The sequence below is a fragment of the Peromyscus leucopus genome, chromosome 2 (genome assembly GCF_004664715.2).
Source record: "Peromyscus leucopus breed LL Stock chromosome 2, UCI_PerLeu_2.1, whole genome shotgun sequence".
NCBI lineage: Eukaryota > Metazoa > Chordata > Mammalia > Rodentia > Cricetidae > Peromyscus > Peromyscus leucopus.
In genome coordinates this window covers 126,197,300-126,215,768 of record NC_051064.1, presented here as the reverse complement: position 1 = coordinate 126,215,768, position 18,469 = coordinate 126,197,300, and the positions used below count along the sequence as shown (strand labels likewise).

The 18,469-nt window shown below is 53.3% G+C and overlaps 1 protein-coding gene across 1 annotated transcript in view; it reads right to left on the bottom strand.

Annotated features, from left to right (window-relative positions):
* Positions 1-18,469, bottom strand: part of Grik3 (glutamate ionotropic receptor kainate type subunit 3) — a 217,307-nt gene that overhangs the window by 37,885 nt on the left and 160,953 nt on the right. The window contains 7 exon segments of the mRNA XM_028885450.2: positions 543-595; positions 598-745; positions 9,069-9,182; positions 12,455-12,562; positions 17,311-17,375; positions 17,378-17,453; positions 18,041-18,214. Of these exon segments, the coding sequence (XP_028741283.1) occupies positions 543-595; positions 598-745; positions 9,069-9,182; positions 12,455-12,562; positions 17,311-17,375; positions 17,378-17,453; positions 18,041-18,214 (738 nt within the window).

The following is an 18,469-nucleotide window of genomic DNA, read 5'->3' as shown; positions in this document are numbered from 1 at the left end:
GCCCCCTTCACCCTGCCTGCATGGCTCCTTACTCCCCAGGTCTTCCCTATCCCAGGCAGAGTGCAAGGCTCTTGTGCTGCCCAGTGTAGTCTTACTAACCCTTTCATGCCAGTCCTAAGCCCACGCCTTGAGTCATCTGTGTCACCAATGAACCCACGGTGACCAGAAGACGTGACAGCTCTGTTTTCATGTCCTTGAGCTGGATAGTATGTTTGCTTAGGTTCCTCAATCCCAGGGTTGGGATATCCTTCAAGGAGCAGAAGGCGGAGAAGATGCAGGAATTCTCTCCACAGCAACCTCACCAAAGATGCCTGGGGAGGGCCCATCATCAGAGAGGCCAATCTGTGTGCAGTGGGGATGTTGGGAGGTGGACATCCCAGGCCAGATAAGACCTTGACCGGTCCCCAAGAACACACCCTTCACCCCCCTCTCCCCAGCCTTTAGATCTTCACCTGCTGGGGTGCCCAGATGTTCAAATGGCCCTTCGCTAGAACGTCCCACCCTGTCCTTACCCCGGCCTCCAGGCCCGAGCCCCGGCTTACGTGGTCAATGAGCTCCTTGACCATGCCGTTCCACTGGCCCTTGTCGTCCTGTGCCCGTACTTGCCATCTTCCACCAGCCGGATCTCATAGGAGAAGCCCAGGATGTGCGCCAGCTCCTTGAGCAAGTCAATGCAGTAGCCCTCGAAGCGGTCGTTGCCGTAAAGGGTCCTATCGGACTTGCGGAACATGACGAAGGGCTCCTCCTGTGTGGACAGAAGGGAGAGAGGGCGCTAGGCAGAGTGGCTGGGGGCGGGGTAGGCTCTGTAGTTCAGGCTAAGTAGTTAAGGGTGACCTAGAACCCCTAATCTTCCTGCCTCCACCTCCCAAACGCTGGAATAACAGGCATGTGCCCCACACCTGGTCTAGGCTCTTGTGTATACACACACATACACACACACACACACAACACACACACACACACACACACGTTCAGTGGGTACGTGTGTGTATGGGTCCGTGTGCATGTGTGTGCAAGGACACATGGAGGACAGAGGCCAAACTTGGGTGTCATTGTTCAAGTATCATCCACTTTTTTTTAAATTTACTTCCACTTTAATAGTAATAATAAAAAACTAACATGCATTAAATGTAGAAAATATTTTAAAATATTTCCCTAGCCAGACATGGTGGTTTGTGCCTTTAATCCTAGCACTCTGAGGCAGAGGCAGGAGGATCTCTGTGAGTCTGAAGCCAGCTTAGTCTACACAGAGTTCCAGGTCAGGCAGGGTGACATTAGTGAGACCCTGCATAAAAAAAGAAAAATCCCTGTAAAAAGAAAGTTACACATATTCATGTAATCGGAGTTAAACACTTGACGTTCACTTTGCTTCAGTGGGATGGAGTGGCTATCACACACCATCATGCACCCTGTTTATGTGACGCGGGGTGGGGAGTGGAGGGGGGCTATCACTGGCCTGGAGCCTGCTGAGGAAGCTAGACGGGCTAGCCGCAGCATCCCAGGGGTCCTCCTGCCTCTGCCTCCCCAGCACTGGGATTTCAAGCACAAGCCACCACACCTGGCTTTTTATGTGGTTCTAAGGATCAAACTCCGGCCGGCCTCCTGCTTACACCACAAAGCACTTCACCAACAGCCATCCATCTCCTCTGGCCCTGGAGTCTTGTTTCTGAAAACATTTCAAATGGCTTGCTTGAATCAACAGCCCGGAAGCCAGGAGAGGGCAAGTCTGTTTTCTGAAAACCAACTCAGTGCCCTGCAATGGCACCTGCAGGGACGGTCCCAGCAGGAGGGGACAGGGCTCTGCTGGTGCTGACTAACTTAAGTGCCAGTGATCCCAGAGCTATCAAGTGGTGGGGCAGGAACTACCTGATTCAGTGTCCCAGGCCAGCCTCAGCCTGACCTTAGAACCTGCTAGGAAATCACTCTTGGGCTTCACACTAGACCCACTGAGGCAGGAGCTGTGGCGAGCCTAGTGTCCACTCAAGTTGGAGGGCGGCGCAGCCAAAGCCCTTCAGCAGGTATGGTGCCTTCCTGACTTGTTGCGGATCAGACACCGCTCCCGACACAGCTCTGTCCTCAAGGTCCCCTCAGTGCCCCAAGTCAGGACCTGGCCATGAGTCAACACTGACTTCAGCAGTAGCTCCCTCTGCATGTGGCTGTGCCTCTCCCAGGGGTTAGCTGGTCCTCAAGAAGGCAGTTTGTGGGTCCAGAGATGCCTGTCCTGTGTCAGATGCTGGGAGGTCAGTGCGAGGCGTAGAGTAAGGCTTAGTACTGTCTGACTCCTGAGAAACACAGCCCTGGCTGCGCCACAATCGAAAAACTAGGGGAAGAGGAAGGAAGCCCATGGGGAGGACCGAACCGACAGCATCCAGTTGGAGATGCTCAGATGTGGCAAGACCCCCAGATGCCCCAGAATCCAGGAAAAAAAATGCAAGCCCAGGATTCTGTGCGCATCAAGCACCCATCCTCACCCACAGCTCCCTACGGTGAAGTCTGGGCATGGCTGATCTGAATCCCCCACCACCCCCTCCCCCCGCCACCTGCAAACTCCACATCTGTTGAATTACTACTTTGTACCATGTGCCATTTTTAACTTTTTCAGTTCGCTTTATTTAAGTCTTATTAGCATGCAAAATAGATGGTCTTATCCCCATTTGATACGGGAAGAGAAAGACTCAGAGAGGGTCACTATATTACCCAAAGCCACACAGCAGTTGACAATAAATAGTTCAGTTTCTGACCTACCCAACCAATCAGCACTCCTCCGAGCTCCTTTCTTTCTGCCCCCTAGGCTCAGACTCTCCTGTTCTCACAGGTCCTGAACTCAGGCTGCCATCCATTCACCTGCTTTGATCTCTCGGACCTCAGTCCTGACCCATCCTCTGCCCTGGCCTGTGAGCCACCTTTTCCCCACACCCACTATGGCACCCTGCTCTTGTCTAAACGCCTCTACCCCTAGCCGAGAGCCCTTCACTGATGGGACACACGCCCACAATAACACAAGCGCGTACTTAGAGAGGTGTCTCGTTGTTCTCCCCACTGACCGGGCACTTTTCTTGACCCCATGAGCCCCTGGGATAGGGTGGGAAGTGGAGGGCTCTGGTGACTGTGGTTGGATGTCCTCAGGGACAGAGACCCACCAGTGCCTTAACCCAGGCTTCCGCTGTGGCAGGTGGGCTGTCCTTCTGCTCTGGTCTTTCCCATTGTGCCATCCAACCTCGTCTACTCAAGCTTTCAGGGGTCCTACAGGGGCTTCTGAGAAAGAGCCAGAGAGCGCCTGCATCTTGAAGGGGTTTCTGACCGCCCAGGGAGTCTGAGTACAATGCTTTCTGGTCTCATCACACAGAAACATGGACCTTTGGGTTAGCCCTATCCTAGACCTCAGGGCCTCTGGCGCTACCCGCAGCCAGGAGCCAGACAAGCGGCTCAAACATGGGGGAGGGAAGCCATGTGGACCTGGGTCAGGGGCTCAGGCTGAATGGAGGCAAGGGAACATTGACCCTTCCCCAGGTAATAGTGCCCCCCACACCCTGGGCATGGGGCTTGGGTGGGCTGTCAGTCCACCTACCCCTTTGATGGACACTCTTGTGCAGTGGACAAGCTGCACCCCTGTACTTGCCGGCCCTGATCTTATTTAAATTAGGCAAAGAATTAGAGAGAAGGTACCATCTTTCCCAGGGAAATTGCCCGGATGGGGAGAGATGCCCACCCCTCTTATGTAGAATGGAGATTTTGACAGAACCTATCCTAACAGAAATAAGGATAAGATGAACCACCTGGGAGAAGTCCTTAGTGCCTGGCACATGCCAGCTGCCACTATTACTATTATTGTTCTTATTATTACTATTCACACTCATGCCTTCTTCCTGTGTACTGACTGGCCTGTTACTTCAGTGGCCAGTCCCTCTTAGAGACCACACCCCATGTCATCAAACAGTAACAATCATGGCTACCTACCAGGGGAAGTGGCGGGAATCATTTGGGAAAAGCCCCTAAGACTGCTCCCTTCCTGACCTGCCCCCTCCACGCCTCTCCTTGGCCTTAGCCTCTAAAATTAGCACTTCATTTGTGAAGCCACCACAGCCCCAGAATCTATACATCTCCATCTAAATACGCTGCCTTCGGAGCAGCTGCAAAATGCCATTAATTTCGGGAAGTGCTTTGCGGATGGCATACATATTTAACAGCTGAAGCCCAGGGCATTAAAATGGTGCTCGCCTTAGTAATGCGTCTCCAGCCCAGCAACATTTCCTAGGGGGTAATTCTCAACTCCGAGACTACTTATTCATGGACTATTTCACAATTTATTACTGGAAATGTCCAGACAGCCAGTTCACCGGCTCCTCAGCTGCTAATCGATTGCTCAGTGAAGGTGCCCTCAATTTCATAACTTCACGCTCTCCTATTGCTCCGGGAGAAGAGCCGTGGGACCAGGGGTAATATTTCTCCTCAACAAGTCACCGAAAACAGGGGTCCAGAAAAATAACCTTTCCCCACTTTCTGTCACAAGGCTCTCCATCTGGGCTCGCTACAATCACTTAGCAATAGAGAAGCCAGGCCTAGAGCTAAGCTTCTCCTAGATATAGGGCCACAAGGTTGCAAGAGGAGGCAGGGAGGGGGCAACCCCGAGAGAAGAAGGGTTCAGGGATTAGCCACCCGATAGCTGGTCCCGAGTGCCCTGACTTAGGCCAGGTCTCCCCACGGTCATGCACACGTGCACATGTGTGCACACTGGCAATATGGCCCATATGCTTCTGTGTGCTTGCTGCCTATCTGACCCTGCTTAGACACAGACCAAGACCCCAGACCTGAGGGCCTGGCTGCTGCAGCACAGAAAAGACAGGGCATTCAGAGGCACGTTTCTCGAGTGGGAGGATCCAGACTGGCCCCTGGCCTGGCTTGGTCTTCCTGGCCCACATTCTGGCTTTGGCTTTCCCCTTCTCCGGCCCCTGGGTGCTGGGGGCCAGCTTGCCTGGCACTTGAGTCTATGTGGGTCACAATGTGCACACTGCACTGGTGTGTACCCAGAGGCCATTCGTGGCCCATCCCAAGAATTCACACCCACCCACGTGCACCCCGATTACCACTCACATCTACAGCCGAAAGTACCTTGAACCTTCAAAAGCAGGGCCCCAGGAGCACACACTGCCTGAGCTTTTTCGGTGTGAGCTGAGGTTTGGGTGCATGCATTTTTCATGAGATTGTGAAGCGCAGAGGCAGAAGAGAGGCCAGGCCTGCAGGGAGGGTGGTGGGGTAGGCTTCCAGCTTTGGAATGGGGATCTGTCCCGTGCTCTGAGTGGCCAGAGGGCACAGTCAGGCTCCTGTCTGTCTGTCCGTTCAGGACAAGGCACCCCGAGTACCTAACCCCAGAGGTTTAGAACAGTGAGAGCAGAAGATGGGGTTGGGGAGCCCACACAGGCTGCTGTGGCCTGCCACATCCCAGGAAGACAGGTGCCCTTCTCATCAGGGTTCTCACCTCCAGGTCCGGTCCCCTGGGGCAGAACAGTTTGATGTTCTGATCCTGTGCCTTGGTACCTGCCTATCACTCAAAGTGTGGTTGCCTTGACAACGCCAAGGCAAGACAGGCAGGGGCCTGTGCTTTCAGCAGAGGTGCTGGCCCCGCATATAGGCAAGCCAAGCAAGGGGCGAAGTTTTCAACCAGGACAGTTCAGCCAGCGCCAGGCTGAGTCACTCCCTAGGATGTGTGTAGCTGTCCCAGGGATAGGTAATTAGCCTGATCCTAGGGCCGGGAGCTCAGACTGTGGCCAAGGGAGGGGAGGACACAGAGGCCAAGCTGGGGCATTGTGTCTGAGAGGCTAGAGCTCTGAGAAGGTCCTGGGTGGAAGTGGTAAGTCTTAAAACTATACAGCAGAGTGTAAACCTGGAGCAATGGGGATGGAGTGGGGGATGGCGGGTAGGCCCAGGAGTATAGACGAATTTCTAAACAGTCTTATTAATAGAAAGCACAGAGCCAGATATAGGGCCGAAAACCTGAGAGATCAGGGAAATAGGAAAACCTATTTCCTAACCTCTGCAGCGTCCAAAGTTGGTGAGGTGAGGTTGGCTGTGGCTTTCCCTGTTTCCCCGATCTCTCAGGTTTTCATCCCTAGATCTGGCTCCGTGTTTTCTATTAATAAGACCATTTAGAAATTCGTCTACACAGGAGAGCTCGCTGGGCTTGAAAAATGTTCAAGTGCCAACTGAAAGTTCATAACACAATGTGCCCCACTGCCAGGAATCGCCGCTCTGACTGTGCTGTCTTTGGTGGAGCTCAGGGCTCGGTCTGTGGCCACACATGGTTAGTGTGTTGTAGTCGACCTGAGTTCACCGGGTCCTGGATGAACAGCAGTCATTACAATAACTGCACTCACCCCGCAATGAGTTTATCAATATCCACCCTCTCCACTCTAGGAAGTAGATGTGATCACTTCCATGTCTTCCTTATCAGCTAGGCCACAGGCACAGAGCAAGAAGCCGCCTGTCTCAGGCCCACGCATTATATCAACAGAGAAGCCAGGACTCAACCCCAAAGTCTCTGCTCTTCGCTACTGCTCGTTCCCTGTTCCTACAGGTGCCCAAGAGCTGTTGGGTCATTTCTACCCAGCTGACTTGAGGCTGAGGGGCAGTGGGGCAGATGGAACTGTGTCCAGGCTATGAGCCAAGACTCAAGAGGGGATTATGTCCCCCCATGTCCTCCTGAGGTTCCTGGGAGCCAGCCAGTTCTGGAAGATGGGAGCTCTGGTGATGGAGTGAGCCCAGCAAGTTAAGGACCAATGCTACTATGGTGAAGACTGACAGGTCAAGATCATGGGTTGTTTGCCCGACTCAGCTCTTAAAAAAAAAAAAGACCTTGTGCCTCTTCAGAATATGTTCTTTGTGTGTGGGGGGAGGGTGGGGGGGGGAGGTAGGCGCCTATCCTGGAACTCACTATATAGCCAGGGTGGCCTTGAACTCACAGAGATCCACCTGCCTCTGCCTCCTGAGTGCATTCACCACCAAGTCCCAGCCAGTTCCACACCCTTGAGACAGAGTGGCTGCCATCTCAGTGAAATGTGACCCCGTGGCCTTCCAGGGCAGCTGGGTTTTGCATCCTGTTGGGGAGTCCTTAGCGCATGCTCCCTTTGGAGTCTTGTTTGGTGGCTGCCTCCCTCAGCTCCTGTAATCATCTCTCCTCCTCATCTCTTCAATCATATTTCTCTCACCTCATTTTAATCTTGCCTTGCAAAAAGTGTTTTATTTATATCTCACATTTCATGCAATTCTGCTTTTAATCTTTTACCGCCTTTTTATTATTTTATTTTTACCCTTTTATATTTTAGCGTTGTCACACTTTCATCCCTTTGCTTTCTGACATTTTTTTTTGCTTGAACATTTTTTACCTTGTCTAGCCAGCACTGTAAATTATTTAATTTTTCTTAATATCTTCCCTTTTTATCTCTCTCCTTACCTTCATTATTCCCCCTCCACCTTTCTATTAAGCTCCCCCCTTTCTGCCCTTTATCTTTCCTATTTTTATCCACATTCACATTCCTTTAATTGCTCATCAGTCTCCCTTAAGTCCCTGGGTGCTTTTTGTTTATTTTTATCATTTATCTTTTACGTTAGTTTTTCTCCTGTTCCTGTTGAGCTCTTTTTGACTTATGGCTTTAGTATTTGTCTCCTTAATAAAAAGCGGATCCCTAAAGACTAGAAGGTTATATGATTATTTGGAAGACCCCCGGGGTTCTCACTGCCCCCCCTAAAGGGGTGATGACCCCTCCCTGGCTCTCTTCCTGTGTGGCTCTGTCAGCAGCCTGTCCACCACACTCATTCAGTCTCTATGGGCTTTAATGGGGTTTCTCAGTGACCATGACCCTGGGGGCTGCAGATGAGAATAATTGTTTAAAATTCCCCTCAACATGTATAGTACTGCAGAGTCTTTGAGATTCCTGGAAGAATGGGGGTATTTTATAATTGCTTCACTGTTTCATGGTGCCCACTACCCAACCACTGAATCTATGCCTGGTGGGCACCATGACAGTAGAGGGGAGGATGGTCTAGTTTGGCCTGGCTGAACTGCCTTAGGAGGGGACATAGGGAAAGCCACCTCCCTCCAAACACCATGGAAAGCTCCCAATGGTTGGTTCCAGGCCTCCTCCACGGAAGGCTTCCTTAATCCTAATGCAGCAACACCGCTTTTGTGTAGAGGAACAAGGCCAGGTATCCAGGTATGGGTCTTACAGATTTAGTTGCTATATTCTAAAAGATTGACTTGGGCCAGAACTGTTCTCAAAGGGGTCAGCTTCTGCTTGGCTGTGGCGAGGCTCCTTTCTCCAAGGGTAGCCCTGGGGGAAGTAGGGAATTGTCCCCAAGAGCAGTGTTGTGACATGGGTAAGGGGAGGGCAGTGGCTGCAAGCTGCAAGGTGCAGGGAGCCTGGGAGAGTCCATGAGCCACTCCCTGGTTGGAGTCCTCAGGAGAACAAGGGCAGGAAGAGAATGGATGGCATGGGGAACCCTGGCTAAACTGCCTCAGCTGGGGAGGCAGGCGGGAGCTGCCCACATCTAAGTACCCCAGAAAGATGAGACCCACTGACTCATCACAAAAAGAGGATAGGATGTGGCTCTATCCAAGGGGAGAGGTTGCAGCTTCCGGCTCTCGGGATTTATAAGCCCTGTGCAGTGTGGCATGTGTACTGTCTCCTGGGGCTCTCTGCTGTGGCCACAGCACCTGACTCAGCTGGAGGGGCTCACAGGAAGGGCCTTGAGGTGGGAGAGCAGCCCCCTAGCTGTGACGAGCAGCTACTCCTTTGTGGTCCTACTGAGCATGCAGGGACTCCGATGACAGCAAACACAGGTTTCTCTTGGGGGATGGGGAGAGGTCCCGGGTTCCAACCTCCCTCTAGGAGCTTTCTGAACCTTCCTGGAAATTTCTAGTTTCCTGTGATCCACTTTGCTACTTTCTCCTGGGAGCCTCCTAAGGGGTACCCAAGATGTGACAGGTGGGGGATGGAGGGGTCTCTTAGGTCAGATGGCCAGGCCAGTCCACATCTAGGCCAGACAGCCTTTCCAGCAGGGCCTGAGGCTCTTACCAGCACAGTGGTGACGATGAGCGACCTGTTGGTCAGAGAGTCGGTGACATTAGGACCTCGGCCTTTGGCAACCTCAGTGATGTTGAGACCGTCAGCTGGACTCCACACCCCAACCTGGATGGACAGACAGACAGAAAAACAGGTACTGAGTCCTTCCTTTCTCCACACCAACAAGGCCATCTGCTTCCAGCCATCACGGCCATCGCTGTAAGGATGTGTTTTGAGTGAACGATTCTGATGACAAACCCCGCTGCCATCCCTCCTCTGAGGAGACTTCCAGGTGCCAACCTTTCCTTTTCCTCTTGCTGATAGAGGCTCAGCTGGAGGAGACATGCAGAGGAGCTGCAGGGAGCTGGGAGACAGAGCGGATACCCAGCAGGGACAGAAGGCCAAGGGTCCCAGGCTAGGCCAGGGCCTCCTCCTGACAAGACACTGGGCACAGAGCTGCTTACTCAACGGGTTCCTTCCAGGCCAGACACCTGCAAAGGCCCGCTCACCCTGGAATGATGGCGATGCCCCCATTGGGAAGAGGGGGAAGTGCTCCACGTGTGTGGATTTAGGGAGGGGGAGCTTTGGGTGAACAGGCAGCAGGGCCAGCCTCGGAAGCTGTTTTGGGTGATAACAGAAGTCCTGTGAGCTGCACTAAGGGCGAAGGCAGTTGGCTTTGGGGTTTTCCCCTCTAAAATGGGCGTATACCCTGGCCGCCATGGGAAACTCCTCACAGCATCCTTACCAATATCAAGTCAGAGGCTATAGTCAAGGAAGGAGAGGTAGGGTTTAAAAGTCATCCCAGGGGGATGAGACGACTCAGCAGGTAAAGGCCCATGCTGCCAAGTCTGATGACCTGAGCACGATCCCTAGGACCTACGTGGTAGGAGGACTCCTGAAAGCTGTCCTCTGGTCCTCACAGGGGTAGAGGGGCATGATTCCATACATGCACACACGATGAATAAATAAATGCAATAAATTTTTTATCAGTCATTCTAAAGCCCCGGGGCCTCTTGCAGGTGCATTCTGAGCAAACCGCCCAGCTGGGCCTCGTCTTGGCTCTTCTCTCAGGGAAGGCATCAGCACGCCCACTCTGTCCTTGGCCCAGTTGGGGGTACTCAGAAAACCTAATCAATTAAACAGAGAGGCCAAGAGCAAACATCCCACTCAGAGAGCTGTGCACTACAGATAGCAAGAAGATACGTAATTATGCTTGGGTAATTCTGCCTTAATCCTCCCAAAGCCACCGGCTGGAGCTAGCTGGATCAGCTCTGACCCAGCTTAGCAAACAGAACAAGGCAATGAGAGGCCGTGGCTGTGGTGGGGGGTTCAGCGCGCTCTCTGCCTGCGTGGACCACTGGGGCCACGAGGAGAGGAGATGGGCAGATGGGACTGGAGAGGCTCTTCTTTAAAGTGGGCCAAGTTCAGTGCGGGGGATGCTGAGCCGAGGGCTGGGTGCTGAGCAAGAGGGCTACTAGGTGCAGGAGGCACTCAGCAAACATCTGTCCAGAGGTGTGTGAACAGCAGGGAGCTTCAGGCCGGCAAGCTCTTCTAAGCCCTGATAGAGGCCAGGCATGATGGGAATGGAAGAACGGGAGTGAAGAGGCTGTCTGCTCACAGGCCCAGGTAGCTATGACCGGGAGCCTCTGGTGGGTACCCTGTAGGCCAACCTCCATCCAGGGATAATAGAGTTTTCCTTGAGTATTAGCTACGGTCAATTTGTACCAGCTGCCTGGAGGGCTGCTGGGAGATAGATGCTGCAGGGTGGGCTCAGATGAAAGAGTGCTCCAGTGATCAATTACTGATGCCTGCCACGGGCACAGGAGCGGAAAGCGAAGGCATGTGTGCCATCTATCTACTATCCCTAGAATTTGACGTTGTCCCTAGAGACGAGTGGCTGAGAGGGCAAAGCCAGCAGGACAGCTACCTGTGAGCGCCATGTCAGCTGAGCCACTGCCCGAGAGGGGGGCTGCTCTCCATCACTGGGGAACTTAACGATTGATGGAACTCGTGGAGTGTGCCTGAGGCTGGAAGAATGGCCTCGGTGATCTTAGAAACGGAGGTCTCAGCCCCTGTCCTTGGGAATTAATGCCACCCATGGCATGAAGTAGTTGTGGATGAATCATGAGGATTCCTGGCCACCCCTCTCTATACGGTGAATGGGAGGACACAGGAGAGGATCCAGGAGCCATGGCAATGGGTATATGGAGGCCAGTGCTTGAGGCCAAGCAGAGCCAGGTCCGTACCTGGGAGAACAGATGTCGCTTTCACAGCAAGGGCACCAGGGTGGGATCACACTCAGAAGTGTTGGGGGGACCGGATCGTGAGTCAACTTCAGGGCATTTCAGGGAGCAGAAGAGACTGGGCTGGGTGGGGAGGCCAGGAGAGGAAACTCTCAGTCTCAAAGGCCCCAAGGAAGGGCTGCAGCATACTGACTTGGAACTGGGGAGCCATGGGCAGGGCAGAGCTGGGTTTGGTGACGCTCCGTCTGTGTGTACATTCAGGATGGATGAGGGAGGCGGAAAGAGTGTTAGAAGAGGCCTCAGTAGAGGCTGAACCGCACATACAGAGAGGGAGGATAGGAGTCTACCCTGAAGGACCCTCTAGTCTCTTGGTCACTGCTCTTCGTATCTTATAAATGCTGTATCTCAGGGCTGGAGGGGAACTCAGATGGCTCCCAGGGACCAGATGCAGTGGGATGGGTGTGGCTGAGCTGCCGGCTCCTCCAGATGCTGAAAACTGGGACCTCAGGTTAAAGCCCCTTCTTGGCACAGCAGCCTGACTTTAACAGCACACGCTGAAGGTTCTTGGAGGCCAGAGAAGGCCTCATTAGAACATTCCCATGTTGGCCAGATGAGAGGCCCTAAGTCTAGATAGGACTGCTTTCTTGGACTGAATGTTGGAATCAGTGGTCTGAGAAGCTGGAATTGTTGGGGAGCCCAGACCCCCAATATTTAAAAATCTCACTGGGGTAAGGATTTTTTTAGTCTCTCCAGACAAGCAATCTCTCCATATTTGCTTGAATGTCTCCAGGGGCCATGAGTTTACTACCCCAAGTCAGGCAATCTGTGGAGGCTAGAAAGTTTAACTTAAGAACACATATGTCCTTATCCCTGACCCAGCCTTGCAGGATCTTAGAGACAGTCAGTTTGTGCCACGTCTTTGTGTTTCCCTGACTGGCCTAGCTCACGAGGGATGGCGTAGGTGTCTGTTCTAGCTAGGCCACTCAGCCTGGCACCTTCAGGTGTACCAGGACCCACAGCTCTGCAGAGGTCATGCTGGGTTGGTTCAGTCTCCAGGGGATGCCTGCAGTGAACCTTGCCCTTCTGCCTGGAGCTCGTGGAAGGCACTTCCAATATCCCTGGTCCTCTGCGGAGCCTTCTCCGGAGCCTACACACCTTCTCCAGGCCATCTTCCTTCAGGCTGATGATGTCCAGATCAAAATCAGTCCGCAAACCACTGGTTTTGTTGAAAACAATCCGTCCAGTTAATCCTTCCCATTGAGCCTGCGGAGTGGAGAGGGCAGAGCGGCAATTCCTCGGGCTCATAAATCATCATTCGGTACAACTGTACAATGCTTCATTTTAATTACTCCTTGCACTGATACTGTTCCCCCAAGACCATGATTAATTAATAATCACCTCCATCATTGCTCGGGCTGTGGTGCGAGCCAGCGATTTCCATAAATTCTATTACGCTCTTTAGCCAGCTCTACATCTGCACCTTCTCGTGTACAACATCGATCTCGGATGCGCTCAAATGAGCCCCCGCCTCGAAGCCCTGGGAAGGGGGAGCCCGTGTCAGATCCCTGGGGAGGGCCAGGGAGGCAGGTGAGCAGAGCGGGAGCACATGAGACCCACCAAGAGATAGAAATGCCTACAGGCCCAGTAGGCTGTTTACAGAGCCATATCCTTGGAGTACTACCCCCAGAGAGGGAGGGAGCTGGGCAAAGCCCCTCAACCTGCTGCTGCAGCCCCACGCCACGGCTGAGAACTCTGGGGTCCAAACGCTGGGTTCAACTCCACTAGCTCTGTGGCCTACAGTACTCTCTGCCTCAGTTTCCTCGGCTATAAAATGGAACTAGTCAGGGTATCCATATTTCCAAAATGTGAGAGTGAAATAAGCCAGGGAAAACAGAGAGAAGAGCCTGGGCTGATGCAGGCCCTGGATAAATGGCAAGTTCTGTCATTCTGTTGTCATTAATGCAGACAGAGGCAGGTATGACTTAATGCAGACTATTTTTTTTTCAAGACAGGGTTCCTTTGTAGTTTTGGTGCCTGTCCTGGATCTCACTCTGTAGACTAGGCTGGCCTTGAACTCACAGAACTCACTTGGCTCTGCCTCCCGAGTGCTGGATGGTGCACCACCACCACCCAGCTACAGACTATTTTCTAGGCCAGGGTGGGCCAGTCTGGCCATGGCCTGTGCTTGGATGAGTCCACAGCCATTCCTACCCATCTGTTGTGGAGTCCTGCTACCTTCAGATTTGCCAGTGTTAGATATTATAGACTGTCTCTCTTCTGGGGGTCCAGAGTCATCATTCTTTGTGCACACGAGGGTGTGTGCTGTACCTTTCCTGTGGGTTTGTATATGTGTGCCTGTAGAAATGTGTGCATGTGTATGCAGATGTGTGAGGTCAATGTTGGATGTTCCCTTCAGTCACTCTCTATCTTATTTAAAATAAAGGTAGCAAAAATAATATAAACATGTGTGTTGCATACACATGTGTGGGTGCCCATGGCCATGCAGAGACGAGAGTTGTCTTCCTGTATTGCTCTCCACCATATTCTCTTCCGACAGGGTTTCTCACTGAACCTGAAGCTTGCCCTCTTGTCTAGGGTAGCTGATGAACAAGCTCCTGGGATCTACCTGTCTGCTCCTCAATGCCTGAGCTACAGACAGGTGCAGCCACACCTAGCTTTTATGTGAGTGCTGGATTTGAACTCAGGTCCTTAGCATCGCACAGAAAGAGCTCTTATCTGCCACCTCTCCAGTCCTTCCATCTTATATTTTTAAGAGAGTATCTCGCACTGAATCTGGAGCTCACTGATTGAGCTAGGATGGCAGGCCGGGGAGTTCTACAGACCCATCTGCCTGCCTTCCCAGCACTGGCGTTAGAGCTACACCGCTCCCAGCTTTATATGTGGGTGCTGGGGACTCGAACTTCGATTCTCATGCTTGAGTAGCGGGCCCATCACTAGTGGAGTCCTGGCGCTAGCCAGAGAGGTGATTCCATAAGTCACGACCCCACAGGTGATGTCACTCAACTTTCCCAGCAGCCTTGAGGGCTGGCCCGGTGAGGATCATGATTCCATGTTACAGATGGGGAAACAGGCCCCGAGGGAGAGGGTCTTGGGAGCCCCAAAGCTTCCTCTACACAATAGGCAGAGCCAAGCTAGACCCCTGTCCCAGGGCCTCACCACTTGGTCTGGGCCCTTTCCCTCTTTCTCCTTGGGTGGGGCTGATGCTGGTGGGTATTTTGCAGTTAGATTTCTACATCTGGGAGAAGATGACCCACCATCCATGCTGGGGTCCTGGGAAATAGGAGGGAAACAGCCATTGGGGGGTCCCCAGCCAGGCTAGTGAGTGGAGGGGGATGAACGAGGTATCCAGAGGAGAGGTGTGGACAGCAGGGGGCTAATTCTGGTTTGGGCACAACAGGTTCCTGCTCACCCTATATTGTGAGCAAGGCTCCTGGCCTCTCCCTGGAATGAGCATCAGCACCCACCATATGGTCACTACTTCTCAAATTCCTGGTCCCCAGAAGCTTGTCTTTGGATCCCATCTAAAGACCTAGAGGGTCTCCCTGCTCCTGGGCAGCTCGGAGTCCCTGTAGCCTTTCACAGATAATGGAAGATGATAGCTGGGTGAGAGGCAGGAGGATTGTAGCTCTAGGCAGTCTGGGCTGCTTACTGAGGTTCTGTCTCAACACCCCCCCCCCCCCCCGCAAAAGTAGATAGACAAAAGGTGTCCTAACTCAGAGGCAACATCCTGGAGCCCCAGAAGGCTAGAGAACAAAAGAGTCTCAATCTATCAACACCCCACTGGTGTGCAGGCCCTTAATGAGGTGGGTAAAGTGCCCAGTACCATGCCTGTGTGTATGATCATGACGAGTGTTATGGGTTATCATGTTTCCTTTGTAGGTTCTGGAGCCCCGGGGCTCCTGGAAATGGAGGTGGTCCTCAATGGAGGAAGAGAAGGACTTTGGACAAGGCCAGGCTCAGGGAGGAAACTTACAGCAGAGAGTTACAATCCCACCCTTCAGGAGCCCACTGAACTTCCATTGTGACCCTGCGAAGTAGGACTCATCACTGTCTCCGTTTCCCAGATGTGAATACTGAGGTTCAAAGATGGACTGAGGTACCGAGGAGATAGTTGAGTTAGTTACAATGGCTGTCACGGAAGCATGAGGTCCTGAGTTGGATCCCTGGTGCTCACATAAAAACGTCAGGTGTGGCTGCAGGCATCAGGGTGTGGGTGGGGTGGGGGTGAGTGGATCCTCTCACTCTAGCACACCTAATCGGTGAATGCCAGGTTCAGTGAGAGAGCCAGGCTCCAAAAAAACCAAGGCAGAGAGATATAATGGAAGATATCTCTGGTCTCCACATGAATGTACACCTGCAGACACACACACACACACACACACACACACACACACACACACACACACACACACACGGAGCCAAGGGGACAGAGATTAAAAGCCACATCAGAGAAGGTGAACGCTCTGTTTATGACTTCACAGGGAGGCCGGCCTTCCCTCAGGCTGGATCCCCCACCCCTCTGGCTTCCATCTCTCTGCTGCAGCCCACACCCTCTGGCTATCTGCGGGCCCCCAGGGAAATCTCAGCAGGTGTCTTCTGCTGCCTTGCTCCTACAGAGGAGGCTTTCCTCCCTGTCAGTGCCAGAGGAATTAAATGCCAGCAGGTGCGGCCTGTCTGTGGGCGGGTGGGCAGGGGCAGGGCAGGGAGCCACGGGCAGCTCCTCCCCGTGACATTTCCCAGCCCACCCGCCCCCTCTAGCCGCAGCTCAGGACTCGCTAAATGAAAGATGCTTCACACGCTCTGAACTCCGGCCTGGTATTTTCCAGCTCCTCTCGGAAATGCCAAGTCTTTAAAATGATTTACTGTCACGCAGTCAGACGGAGATGGGCAACTTGGATACGGACAAAGGGGAGCCTGGACTCTGCAGGGTACCTGGGTTCTGCAAGTGGCCAGTTATGGACCACGAGCATTTTGTAGCTACTCCTGCCTGGCCTCCATGGCCCTAAGAACAGAAGGAGTTCTGCAAGGGATGGGGAGTGTCCGCCCCAGTCTGGGTAGGAGAGTTCCAGGAGCGGGAATGGGACCTCTCTTTCTAGGCTGGGCAGTTTCCACTCCCTTCAGGCATTCATGGCTGGGCTCTCAAGCTTTCCAAGGGGCAAGGGGTGAAGATGTAGGGTCCTTGAAGCAGGGTGGGCCGCAGGCCCTATGGCTGGAACCCACTACCCAAAAGGAAGTTAGAGTAACTCCAGATGATGGTGACTAAAAGATCAGGGTTGTCGTACCTGCTGTGCCAGGGGGTGCCCAGCTCTGAGACCAACCCTCAGCCAATGGCTGTCATAGATGAAAGAACTCCAAGACTGCTTGCTTCTATTCTATTCTAGTCTCTGAAAACACACACACACACACACACACACACACACACACGCACGCACGCACGCACGCACGCACGCACGCACACACACACAGAACAGGGAGAGAGTCTGGACCTTCCTAGAGGGCTTCACCTGAGCCCCTTGGTGTTGGTCTTGGTCTACTTACCACTCACTTTAGCCCAGGATAGCCCTGCTTAGACCTCGTCCTTTATAGCCTTTTCTTCTTGCTAGTAACTGAGAGCAGATCCTGGTCTGACCCCGGGTTTTACTCTGTCTTCCACAACTCTGAACGAGGATCCGAGAGGCGGTCATCTCACCAAGCCACTTAGCCAGGGGCAACGCACTGGCAAGTGAGGCCCGGGCTGAGTGAGTTTGTCTGTAGAGGGGAGCCATAAACCCTGCTGCATCCAGTGTGACAGCAGCGAGGACAGTGACAGAGAGAGAGATCCTTTGACCACCCGGGCTTCTCAACCGCCTTTGAGACTGGGGAAACTGAAGGCTCAGAGAGGTGACCTGCCCAAGTGTGTAGTACGTAAGAGAAACCACTTCTCTGGCTCCCGCACCTGAGCCCTCCAGCTCTCTGCTGCAGGGGGCATCCCCGGAGGGGCCTGGACTCACCTCCTTGATGAAGTTCATGAAGCGGCCACCAAAGCGCCAGGCCTTGTGCCGATGGCACTGCAGGAGTTCACGGTCATCTGCGGCGCTCGCTGGTAGCACACAGACACGATGTGGACGGCATCGTAGAGCAGGGCTGCGTCCGTCTGCGGAGGGCACAGGCCGGCCTGAGGGCTGCGCCTGTGGCGTCCCCAGCTCCTGCCCCACCTGCCCTACCGCCACTTACAAGCTCATGGTGTCCTGAGGGGGGAACAGGCCCTTAGGCCCAGAGGGAGCCCTGTCCTTTTATGTGAAGAGAGGCCAGCCTCGGTGCGGCCCTATGAGTCTGTGGACACCCCAGTGCCCCCCTCTTTCCTGCTGCTCAGGCCCTCTCTCTCCAGACCTCCCGCCCAACCCATTATCTAATCTCACCCACTCTTTACTCCTTTCTTGCCTCCTCAGCCTCATACCTGCCAGTTACAGCTTAAGTCCCCATGGTCTTTTGTTTGTTTGTTTGTTTTTAATGTGATCCATTTTTAACCATCCTATGGCTCCATCAGAGGCGGCCCTTAGGGTGGGACTGTTGTCCCCAGGGCTCTGGCTGATATATGGCAGATCTTACAAAATGAAGTGTCGTATGAGGAGATGGAGGGAGGAAGGAGAAAAGGAAGAAAGGAAGAGGGACAAGAAAGAAGGAAGGAAGGAGGGAGGGAGGGGAGCCCTTGGGGCCTCTCTATCCATTGGCCCACTGTACCATCATCACTCCATCCAAGAGGCCAGACTCCGCCCGGGGAGCTGCCTGGAGTCGCTCCATGGACCACTTCTCCACAATGGCTGAGACATGGGGGTTGTCCACGTTGAGTATGCGGAACCCAGTCAGGTTCACCCCCGAGTATCGGTAGGGTTCCAGGTCCAGTGCGTAGAGATCCTGAAGAAAGAGAGCTTGATGTGGTTAAGGGCTAGCCCAGTTTGCCTCCCTCACCCTCTAGACCTGGGCACCCCCGGGCCTGAGCTGTGGCTCCCTACAGAGTCCTGTGCGTGAAAGATGCCTGGAGTGTCCACAGGAGGACTGAACGCAGAGTCTACCACTTGGATCTTCTGATACTGACCTCACATGCTGACCATGGGGATTTCTCCTCTTTACAGAACCCAGAAGACCCTCTCTCACTTTGGGAGGACAAAG